Raw genomic sequence first — 12,682 nt, forward strand, 5'->3', positions numbered from 1 at the left:
CTAAAATCCCAAAATGGGGCCCAAATCTGGCCAATGCCTTATAAAGCCTCTGCAATGGAGGATGGTAAAGGTAGTGTAGGACATGCTAGTGTGCTGGGACATCTTGATTAAGGAGCAGATTGTGCAAGATCTCAAGATAGCTAAGTCCCTATGACTTGATGGCGTATATCGCAGAAGTTTGACAGAAGCAAGTGGGCAGATTGTTGGGGCTTTGACAAAGACCTTTTGTGTTCTCACTAGCAATAGGCAAAGTCACAGAGGACCAGAGAGTAGCAAATGTTGTGTCTTTTTCAAGAAAGGAAGTAGGGATAATTCTGGTAATTACAGACTAGTTGGGATAATCCAGGTAATTACAGACTAGTGAGACTCGCATCAGCAGTAGGGAAAATATTGATGAGGATTCAGAGGGATAAGATTTATGTGCATTTGTAAGGCATGGCCTACTTAGGGACAGTCAGGATGGTTTTGTGCAACCCATTTTAATTCCACTTCCCACACTCATTCTGATATGTCAATCCACGACCTCCTCTACTGTCGCAATGAGGCCACACTCAGTTTGGAGAAACACCTTATATTCTTTGTAGGTTAGCCTCCAACCTGATGGCATGAACATCGATTTCTCGAAATTTTGGTAATGCCTCCTTAACCCCCTACTCTCTCCTTCACCAGTCCCCATTGCCTTTTCCCTTTTTCACTTTATCTCCTTGCCTGCCCATCACCTCCCTCTGGTGCTCCTCCCCTACTTTCTTTCTTCCATGGCCTTCTATCCCCACCTATCAGATTCCCCCTTCTCCAGCCCTGTACCACTTTCACCAATTAATTTCCCAGTTATCTAATTCATCCCTCCCCTCCCGGTTTCACCTATCACCTTCTGTTTCTCTCTCCCCTCCCCCACCTTTTAAATCTACTCCTCAGCTTTTTTTCTCCAGTCCTGCCGAAGGGTCTCAGCCTGAAACGTTGACTGCACTTTTTCCATTGATGCTGACTGACCTGCTGAGTTCCTCCAGCATTTTGTGTGTGTTCCTTGGATTTCCAGCATCTGCAGATTCTCTCTTGTTTATGGTTTTGTGTAAGGCAGGCCATGCCTTCTAAACTTGACTGAGTTGTTTGAGGAGGTGATAAAGGAGCATGATGAGGATAAGGCAGTTGATAAGGTTCCCCATGCAAGGCTCATTCAGAAAGTAAGGAGGCATGGGATCCAAATAGACCTTGCTTTCAGGATCCAGAATTGGTTTGACCACAAAAATAAAAGGGTGGTTGTGGGTGGTGTGCATTCTGCATGGAGGACGGTGACCAGTGGTGTTCTGCAGGGATCTGTTCTGGGACCGCTCCTCTTTGTGATTTTTAAAAATGACCTGGCTCAGGAAGTAGAAGGGGGGGTTAGTAAGTTTGCTGATGATACAAAAGTTGGGGGTGTTGTGGATAGTCTCAAGTAGGGGTCCCCAACTTATTGCGCACTGCGGACCAGTTTAATATTGACGATATTCTTGTGGACCGGTTGACGGCGGGGGGGGGCGGCGGTGGTGGTGTTCAAGTTCAACAATGTGTGACAGGGAATGGGGAAAGGTGCAGCTGATTCATATCGTTTCATATTGCCAAATCATATCATTTCCTTGCAGCCTGGTAGTACATGCTTGCGGCCTGGTGGTTGGGGACCACTGGTCTGAAGGGTTGTCAGAGGTTACAGCAGGACATTGATAGAATGCAAAACTGGGCTGAGAAGTGGCAGAGAGAGTTCAACCCAGATAAGTGTGAAGTGTTTCATTTTGGTAGGTCAAATTTAGAGACAGACTCTAATATGCTCTCATGGTAGGTTGATTCAGAAGATAAAGATGTATAGGATCCAATGTGAATTGCAAGCTTGAATTCAGAACTGGCTAACTCATGGAAGTCAGACAGTACAAATGAAAGGCAGTTATTCTGGCTAGAGTCACTGTTGGAGCCTCTGCATCGAGATCAGCATATTGTTGGCTAAATGGACTGTCCAGTATTAGACCATAAGATCATTAGACATAGGAGCAGAATCAGGCCATTTGGCCCATCATGTCTGCTCCATCATTCAATCGTGGCTGATCCTTTTACCCCCTCCTTAGCCCCACTCCCTGGCCTTCTCCCCCTAACTTTTGATGCCACGTCCAATCAAGAACCAATCACCTCTGCCTTAAATACACCCAACAACCTGGTCTCCACAGCTGCCTGTGGTAATAAATTCCACAAATTCACCACCCCTGGCTAAAGTAATTTCTCTAAATCTCTGTTTTAAATGGACGCCCATCTATCCTAAGGTTGTGCCCTCTTGTCTCTTGTCCTTAGCTCCCCCACCATGGGAAACATTCTTTCCACATCTACTCTGTCTAGGCCTTTCAACATTCAAAAGGTTTCAGTGAGATTCCCCCCCCCACCCCCAATACTTCTAAATTCCAGTGAATACAGACCCAGAGCTATCAGATGTCCCTTGTATGATAACCCTTTCTTTCCCAGAATCATCCTTGTGAGGCTCCTCTGAACCCTCTCCAATGCCAGCATATCTTTTCTTAGATGAGAAGCCCTAAACTGTTCACAATACTCAAGGTGAAACCTCACCAGTGCTTAATAAAGCCTCAGAATCACATCCCTGCTCTTGTATTCTAGACCTCTTGAAATGAATGCTAAGATTGCATTTGCTTTCCTCACCATCAACTCTACCCGCAAGTTAACCTTTAAGATCTCCTGCACGAGGACTCCCAAGTCCCTTTACATCTCAGATTTTTGGATTTTCTCCAGTTTAGAAAATAGGCTGCACATTTATTTCTACTACCAAAGTGCATGACCAGGCATCTTCCAACACCCCCTGGCATTTGCCACTTTCTTGCTCATTCTCCTAATCTGTCTAAGTCCTTCTGCATCCTACCTGTTTCCTCAGCACTACCTGCGATTCCACTATTTTTCATACCATCTGCAAACTTGGCAATAAAGCCATCTATTCCATCATCTAAATCATTGTCATACAGCATAAACCAACTGCTGCAGAACACCAGTAGTCACTGGCAGCCAACCAGAAAAGGATCCTTTTATTCCCACTCGCTGCCTCCTACAATCAGCCAATGCTCTAAACTTGCCAGTAAATTTCTTGTAATGCCATGGGCTCTTAACTTGGTAAGCAGCCTCATGTGTGGCAACTTGTCAAAGGCCTTCTGGAAGTCCAAATATACAACAACCACAGTATCTCCTTTATGTATCCTACATGTAATCTCCTCAAAGAATTCCAACAGGTTCATTAGGCATGATTTTCCATTAAGGAAACTATGCTGACTTTGTCCTATCTTGTTTTGTGTCACCAAGTACTCCATCAGCTCATCCTTAACAATTGACTCCAACATCTTCCCAACCACTGAGGTTGGGCACAGGTCTATAATTTCCTTTCTGCTACCTTCCTCCTTTTTAAAGAATGGAGTGACATTTGCAATTTCCCAGTCCTCTGGCACCATGCCAGAGTTTAATGACTTTGGAAGATATTACAAATGCCTCCACAATCTTTACCACTACCTGTTTCAGTATCCTAGGGTGCAGTTCATGTGATTCGGTGACTTATGTACCCTTAGGTCTTTCAGTATTTTGAGCACCTTCTCTCTTGTAATAGTAACTGCACCCACTTCTCTTCCTTAACATCCTTCAACATCTGGCACACTGCTATAGTCTTCCACAGTAAAGACTGATACAAAGTACTCATTTAGTTCATCTTCCACCTCCTTGTCCTCCGTTATTAGTTCTCCAGCCTCATTTTCTAGTGGCCCTACATCTACTCTCATCTCTCTTTTACTTTTTACATACTTGAAAAAGCTTTTACTATTCACTTTGATATCATTTGCTTGCCTGTTTCCATATTTCATCTTTTCCCTCCTAATGATTCTTTTAGTTGCTCTATGTAGGGTTTTGAAACCTTCCCAATGCTCTATCTTCCCACTAATTTTTGTTTTGTTGTATGCCCTCCCTTTTGCTTTTACATTAGCTTTGACTTCCCTTGTCAGCCACAGTTGTACTATTTTGAATCCTATTGTACTGTTCTATATTCCATTTAAAACAACATTACAAAACAAAATTCTCTGTGAGTGCACATTCCTTTGAGAAGTAAAAAGTTCCATGGAAGTAAAACTAAAGATAATGTTGAATTAAAGAAGTTTATAAGGTTGCCAAAATCTAGAGCCTATGAGTGAGTGGAAGCAGCAACAACTAACCTAAAAATTGATAAAGGGATGGAGAAAGACCAGGAAAATAAAGCAGAGTAGAGATTATATAGTTAGTTAAATAGAGAAAAATAACCATCCATTGGATACTACGGCAGGAAAAACTATCTTGGAGAATAAACAAATACAAATAAATACTTTGTATTTGTTATCACAGCACATGGCACAGTATAGGCAGCAGAAATAGGGGAGGGAGGAAAGCAAAGGTTGATTGATGGCCAAAAAATGGCACAGATGGACTTTAAACCAGACAACTCTGCACTTTGAGAGGTCAGATGTAAAGGGAATTTATATAGTTAAAGAGCATTTCAGAGCATTGATATACAGACAGATCTTGGGGTCCAAGTTCATTGCTCCCTGAAAGTGGTAACAACAAAGTAGATAGAAAGGTAAAGGAGGCAATAATTGCCTTCATCAGTTTGGATGTTAAGTATAAAAATCAGGAAGTCATGTTGCAGCTGTATTAATCTTTGCTTAGGCTACAATTGGAATACCATGTGCTGAGAAACCACTTCCTCTCAGTGGGGAGATAGTAAAGGCAAATACGATTACAGTTAAAAGACAAGACATTTGAATAGGAAAGACATATAGAGGACTGGACCTACTGCAGGCAAATGGAATTAGCATAGGCAAGCATCACAGTCAGCATGGATGAGATGGGCTGAAGGGCCCACTTCTGAGATTCTAGGATATAATGATTAGTAGTACAGTGATTTAATTTTTTAAATTTATTCATTTGGGTGTGGGTGTCGCCAGCTAAGCCAGCATTTATTGCCCATCCTTAGTTGCCTTTGAGAAGGTGGGGATGAGCTGCGTTCTTGAACCGCAGCAGTCCCTGAGGTGTAGGTTCACCCGCAGTGCTGTTAGTGAAGGAATTCCATGATTGTGGTGTTACCAGGGTGACACCTCATATGGAGGTATACCTGGTGTTGTTTTCGGCATGCCCTCCTGTACTCATCATTGAACCAGGGTTGATCCCCTGGCCTGGTGGTAATGTTAAGAGTTGGGGGAGATGTCAGGCCATGAGGTTACAGATCGTAGTTGAGTACAATTCTGCTGCTGCTGATGGCCCACAGCACCTCATAGATGCCCAGTCGTGGGCTGCTGGATCTGTTTGAAGTCTATCCAATTTAGCACGGTGGTAGTGCCACACAATGTGGTGGAGGGTTTCTTCAATGTGGAGATGGGATTTCATCTCCACAAATACCATGCGGTGGTCACCTCTACCAATGCTGTCATGGACAGATGCTTCTGCGGCAGGCAGGTTGGTGAGAATGAGGTCAAGTGTGTTTTTCCCTCTTGTTGGTTCCCTCACCACCTGCTCTAGTGGTTATGTCCAGTAGGACCCGACCACCTGTCTGTGGTGGTACTACTGAGCCAGTCTTGGTGATGGAGATTGAAGTCCCCCACCCAGAGTACACTCTGTGCCCTTGCCACCCTCAATGCCTCCTCCAAGTGCTGCTCAACATGGAGAAGTACAGATTCATCAGCTGAGGGTATATGGTAACCAGCAGGAGGTTTCCTTGCCCATGTTTAACATGGTGCTACAGTATGAGACTTCATGGGGTCCAGAGTCAATGTTGAGAGTTACCAGGGCAACTCCCTCTCTACTGTATACCACTGTGCCACCACCTCTGCTAGGTCTGTCCTGCCAGAGAGACAGTATATACCCCGGAATGGTGATGGTGGAGTCTGGAATGTTAACTGTAAGATATGATTCTGTCTGTACAACTTGACTAGTTTGTGAGAAAGCCCTCCCAACTTTGGCACAAGTCCCCAGAGGTTAGTAAGGAGGACCTAGCAGGGTCAACCAGGCTGGTTTTGTCGTTGTCGTTTCTAGTGCCTAGGTTGATGTCAGGTTATCCGACCGGGTTCGTTCCTTATTATTTTCTTTTTAGCAGTTGGATACAACTGACTGGCTTGCTAGATAATTTCAGAGAACGTTAAAGAGTCAACCACATTACTGTAGGTCTGGAGTCACATACAAGCCAGACCAGGTAAGGACAGCAATATTCCTCCTCTCAAGGACATTAGTGAATATTAGGTATGCAAGTAGAGCCTGCTAGGGTAGTCTTAAGGAGCACTAAACTCTATTCTTGCTTCTGTTTCTTTTCTTTATTTTAGAGAATAAATAATCTCAAATCTAAATACTGGCACTAGACAGTACAGCATCACATGAGTAACATGGAATATGCAGACTCATGTATCTATCCAACGTGCATGCACACGAAAGTGGGAAGTTTCCAACACTGATGGCTTTAGCTATTGACAGTTAGTCTATGGTAGAAACAGATTCTGGTGTTACAGAATAGAACGGAGGGACAAAGGGATGACATCAAAGGGGCAATAAAATAAATAATATATGAAAGGGAATTATAGAGTAAATGAATGGCAGAATACTAGTTAGGAAACATGTCATTTGACTTGTCAAATTGGCACCAACCTGGAGGCAAACATGTCCCAAGCTTTATTGATTGCACAGTCCAGAGGTTTCAGGAGACACTGGCTATTGCTAACAAGAGTGGCTGATTTCTCATACTTATTGAAGGGTACAGAGGTTCTCCAGAGATTGAAGGCAGTATCCACAGGCATCCAGGAAGTGTACAGTGCCCGATCCTGAAAACTGCCTGAAAAAGCATATCATTAAACAAAGAGCCTGTGGCTATTTTAGATAAGTCACATATAATCAATCAAGAACTCCAAAATGCAAAGACTCAAGTCAGTTATTGCACTGCATTTTAGTTACTCAAATCATAAAACATTTTAAAAAAGCCAAAATATGCTGCAGCTCATGGTAATCAATATGAGTAGGCTGTTTTCTCTATGTGAAAGGTGTACATGATCTTAACAATCCCAAATTTCCTGTATTGCATGTTGGTGATAGGTTTCTAACATTAAATTCAGATTTGATATGTACAGCTACAAAAGGTTTAAAACTCGGATTACTATTAGTATTAACAGAAATGTAGCTGTATGACTGAAGGAACTACTGAGATTACATCAGTTCATCAGACTGCTCTTCATCCTGAAGATAATTTAAATAACATGATATTCAGTAAATTACATTTGATATACAGTCCTGCCACAGTTTTCACCTGCATCAGCTTCCTGAACATCCTTCCCTCGCAATATCAGTAGGTTGGCCAGAGACATATTCATGTGCAGCTCTTTATTTTGTGAAACTTTTGCAGCTGGCGGGAGACCTATCAGGGGAAGCTTCACTCGCCAATCAATACCTGAGAACAGAAATGGAACCTTAAAACGATGATAAAAAAATACACACATTTAACTTAATTCAAGTTTAATTGTCTTTCAATCATACGTGCCTGAATATAGCCAAATGAGCCAGTGTTACTAAGGGGTCAAGGTACAAAACATACTATCAACAATCACCTACAGTACAACACACACAAGATAGCAAGCAGAAATGGTATCACAATCAAGGAATAAGAGTCCCAAAACTCGCATTATCAATCCACAGTTGACCACAATAGAACCCATCTCCAGCCAAGCAAACACTGGGTGGTGGGGGGGAGTGGGGGGAAGTAACGACTCCATTCTGGAGTCACGCCACACATCCCCCAGTGGTACGCAATGGCCCTGACTAACCACACTGCACCCCCCCCGCCCCCCAGCCCTGGTGACACCCTGGCTTGAGGCCCAGCTCACACATACAAGACAACATATATATAATACTTATCAGTAAACTATGATGATACAGAATATGCAGAATGATGTAGAACCCCCCAGCCCATCAGGATCATTTGTCGACTACAACAGAGTGCACCAGCTCCGATGCCCGCCAGGTGACACCGCAGCTTGAAGCCCAGTCTTCGCATATACAAGCACATATAGAATATTAGTAAAAACGTAACCAAACATAAATGTATACAGTCTAGACCCCTCAGTCCATCTGAAATCTTTAGTCGACTACAACTGTGCCACGCCGTCCCCAGTGGAGCACACCGGCTTGAACACCTTTCTCCCCACGGCTTGAGGCCCCTAGTCCATTGAGAACAGTCAAAAAATGTCCGCAGTCTGCCACAACAAAGCTCGTCTTCTACCAAGCAAAACCTGGGAGGGCAGCACTGACTCCGTTCTGGACACCACACCACACCGTCTCCCATGATACACAACAGCATTGTCTCCTCACTCCAGGTGACTGCAAACAGGTGATACCATGGCTTGAGGCCTAGTCCTTACTACGAAGGCCAGGCAGCTCCCCCATGGCCCCTGCTCTCATCCAGTGAATCAGTTAATCGAACTTGCAGCATACCACATTAACAATGACCATAAGACCATAACACATAGGAACAGAATTAGGCCATTCAGTCCATCACACTGCTCCACCATTCCATCATGGCTGATCCGGGACACCACTCAACTCCTTACACCTGACTTCTTGCCATATCCTTTGATGTCCTGACTGATCAGGAAACTATCAACTTCCACCTTAAATATACCCACAGACTTGGCCTCCACTGCAGTATGTGGCAGAGCATTCCGGATTCACTACTCTTTGGCTATAAAAATTCCTCCTTACCTCTGTTCTAAAACGTTGCGTCTCAATTTTGAGCCTGCGCCCTCAAGTTCTAAATACCCCACCACAGGAAACATCCTCTCCACATCCATCCTATGTAGTCCTTTCAACGTTGAGTTGATTTCAGTAAGATCCCCCTGATTTCTACCAAATTCCAGTGCATATGGGCCCAAAGCTGTCAAACACTCCTCATATGTTAACCCCTTCATTCCTGGAATCATCCTTGTGAACTTCCTCTAGACTGTCTCCAATGCCAACACATCCTTTCTGAGATATGGGGCCCAAAACTGTTGATAATATTCCAAGTGCAGCCTGACTAATGTCTTATAAAGGCTCAGCATTAATTGAATTGAATTGAATTGACTTGAATTGACTTTATTACTTATATCCTTCAAATACATGAGTAAAAATCTTTACATTACATCGTCTAAATGTGCAATTATAATAAATATTATGTATAACAGGATAGTCAATATATGCTGCAGTACCATTTCCCAGATGGTAGCAGCTGGAACAGTTTGTGGTTGGAGTGACTCAGGTGTCCAATGATCCTTCAGGCCCTTTTTACACACCTGTCTTTGTAAATGTCCTGAATAGTGGGGAGTTCACATCTACAGATGTACTGGGCTGTCCGCACCACTCTCTGCGGAGTCCTGCGATTGAGGGAAGTACAGTTCCTATACCAGGCAAGGATTCAGCCAGTCAGGATGCTCTCAATCGTGCCCCCATAGAAAGTTCTTAGAATTTTGGGGCCCACACCAAACTTCTTCAACCATCTGAGTTGAAAGAGGCACTGCTGTGCCTTTTTCACCACACAGCTGGTTTGTACAGACCATGTGAGGTCCTCAGTGATGTTTATGCCAAGAAACTTAGAGCTGCTCATCCTCTCAACCCCAGATCCATTGATGTCTGTAGGGGTTAGCCTGTCTCCATTCCTCCTGTAGTCCACAACCAGTTCCTTTGTTTTTGCAATGTTGAGGGAGAGGTTGTTTTCTTGACACCACTGTGTCAGGGTGATGACTTCTTCTCTGTAGGCTGCCTCGTTATTATTTGAGATTAGGCCAATCAGTGTGGTGTTGTCAGCAAATTTAATCAGCAGATTGGAACTGTAGGTGGTGACACAGTCATCGGTATACAGAGAGTAAAGGAGGGGGCTTAGTACACAGCCCCGATGGGCACCTGTGTTGAGGCTCAGAGGGGTAGAGGTGAGGGAGCCCACTCTTACCACCTGCTGGCGATCTGACAGGAAGTACAGGATCCAGCTATACAAGGCAGGGTGAAGGCCGAGGTCTCTGAGCTTCTTGTCGAGCCTGGAGGGATTATTGTGTTGAATGCTGAACTGTAGTCCAAGAACAGCATTCTCACATAAGCATCCCTCACATTATCTACTTATCTTCTTGTTTTCTTTTCTTTTTCAATCTGTGAGTTTGACGTCGGTGGTGGGTAAATTGATGGAAAGTATTCTTAGGGATGGTATATATAATGATCTGGATAGACAGGGTCTGATTAGGAGCAGTCAACATGGATTTGTGCGTGGAAGGTCATGTTTGACAAATCTTATTGAATTTTTTGAAGACGCTACTAGGAAAGTTGACGAGGGTAAAGCAGTGGATGTTGTCTATATGGACTTCAGTAAGGCCTTTGACAAGGTTCCACACGGAAGGTTAGTTAGGAAGGTTCAATCGTTCGGCATTAATATCGAAGTAGTAAAATGGATTCAGCAGTGGCTGGATGGGAGACACCAGAGAGTAGTGGTGGATAACTGTGTGTCAGATTGGAGGACGGTGTGTAGGTGTGCCTCAGGGATCTGTACTGGGTCCAATGTTGTTTGTGTTTGTCATATACATTAATGATCTGGATGATGGGGTGGTAAATTGGATTAGTAAGTATGCAGATGATACTAAGATAGGTGGCGTTGTGGATAATGAAGTAGGTTTTCAAAGCTTGCAGCGAGATTTAGGCCAGTTAGAAGAGTGGGCTGAAAGATGGCAGATGGAGTTTAATGCTGAAAAATGTGAGATGCTTACATTTTGGTAGGACTAATCAAAATAGGACATACATGGTAAATGGTAGGGCATTGAAGAATGCAGTAGAACAGGGAGATCTAGGAATAATGGTGTATAGTTCCCTGAAGGTGGAATCTCATGTGGATAGGGTGGTGAAGAAAGCTTTTGGTATGCTGGCCTTTATTAATCAGAGAATTGAGTATAGGAGTTGGGATGTAATGTTGAAATTGTATAAGGCATTGGTAAGGCCAAATTTGGAGTATTGTGTACAGTTCTGGTCACCGAATTATAGGAAAGATGTCAATAAAATTGAGAGAGTACAGAGGAGGTTTACTAAAATGTTACCTGGGTTTCATCTCCTAAGTTACAGAGAAAGGTTGAACGCATTGGGTCTTTTTTCTTTGGAGTGTAGAAGGCTGAGAGGGGACTTGATAGAAGTGTTTAAAGTTATGAGGGGGATAGATAGAGTTGACGTGGATAGGCTTTTTCCATTGAGAGTAGGGGAGATTCAAACAAGAGGACATAAGTTGAGAGTTAAAGGGCAAAAGTTTAGGGGTAACATGAGGGGGAACTTCTTTACTCAGAGTGTGGTAGCTGTGTGGAATGAGCTTCCAGCAGAAGTGGTTGAGGCAGGTTCGATGTCGTCGTTTAAAGTTAAATTGGACAGATATATGGACAGGAAAGGAATGGAGGGTTATGGGCTGAGTGCAGGTCGCACGGACTAGAAGGGCCGAGATGGCCTGTTTACGTGCTGTAATTGTTATATGGTTATATATGGTTTTTATTAATATCAAAATGTTAAACATAACAAAGCATTAATACAAAGCTATTGGGATTACATTGTTAATAATTAACATATATAAATATAAACTCAGTTGGCACACAAATACTAAACCTCTCAAAATCGTACAAAATACCAATATAATATAGAAAAAACAGAAATAGCATGAAAAAAGGGAAAAAACACCCCCCCCAAAAAAAATCTAAACAGTGCTAAACATGTAAACTAAAGAAAAGAAAAAGACATGGGCTGTTGTGTAACGTCAAAAAGAACCATTAGTGTCGTCGACTCCGCTCCTCTCTCCATATATTTAAAAGAAATAGAATAGGTTTCGAAAAGGTCAAATTACATCATAGAAAGTGTTGAATAAATGGCCTCCAAGTCTTTTTGAATTTAATAGAAGGATCATAAATGACACTTCTAATTTTTTCTAAATTTAAACACACCCATAGTTTGAGAGAACCAATGAAATGTTGTGGGAGGATTGATTTCTTTCCAATTCAGCAAAATGGATCTTCTAGCCATTAATGTAAGAAATGCAATCATTCAACGAGCTGAAGAGGTTAAGTGATTTGGTTCTTTCATTGGTAAATCAAAAATTGCAGTTTGGCCGGAGGAGAAGATGGCAGCGTGACGCAGCGCGTGTGGCTCTCCGGTGAAATGATATCGTATTTGATATCGTAAGTAGGATGCCGTGCACAATTCTGATTTGATGGAGACAGATGTGAGAAGCACAGAGGAACATCTGGAGAAATTTCTGAAATGCCGGTTCACTGTGTGATCGAGAATCTCCAGAGGGAAGGCCCCAAAATCCCCGGCTTTGCCTGCTGCTGACTGAGGCTGGGGTCGAAGCGTTCGGCAGAGATGGTGCTCGGTACTCGGTGTCGGAGGGCTGACTCGAAGTTTTTGGATGACTCAGAGTCAGACTGTGGTCAGGCATAGCAGGGATAGTTTTCTTCCTTCTCCTGTCTGCGTGATGTGGGACTTTCGAGAGACTTTGAACTTTTTTTACTGTGCCAATGGCCTGTTCTTCATCAAGTTATGGTATTGTTGCTCTGTTGTAACTATATGTTATAATTATGTGGTTTTTGTCAGTTTTTCAGTCTTGGTCTGTCCTACGTTTCTGTGATAT

The 12,682-nt window shown here is 43.1% G+C and overlaps 1 protein-coding gene across 4 annotated transcripts in view; it reads right to left on the reverse strand.

Annotated features, from left to right (window-relative positions):
* Positions 1-12,682, reverse strand: part of tubd1 (tubulin, delta 1) — a 64,007-nt gene that overhangs the window by 4,762 nt on the left and 46,563 nt on the right. For all 4 annotated transcript variants that reach the window (XR_010017055.1, XM_063040946.1, XM_063040945.1 and 1 more), the window contains 2 exons: positions 7,319-7,459; positions 6,667-6,850 (listed from right to left, as the gene is read on the reverse strand). Coding sequence is in view for 3 of the 4 variants with exons in the window: in XM_063040946.1 (XP_062897016.1) it covers positions 6,667-6,850; positions 7,319-7,459 (325 nt within the window). In the remaining variant the exon portion in view is untranslated. The remainder of the gene's footprint in view (positions 1-6,666; positions 6,851-7,318; positions 7,460-12,682) is intronic.

The sequence above is a fragment of the Mobula hypostoma genome, chromosome 2 (assembly GCF_963921235.1).
Source record: "Mobula hypostoma chromosome 2, sMobHyp1.1, whole genome shotgun sequence".
NCBI classification, from domain to species: domain Eukaryota; kingdom Metazoa; phylum Chordata; class Chondrichthyes; order Myliobatiformes; family Myliobatidae; genus Mobula; species Mobula hypostoma.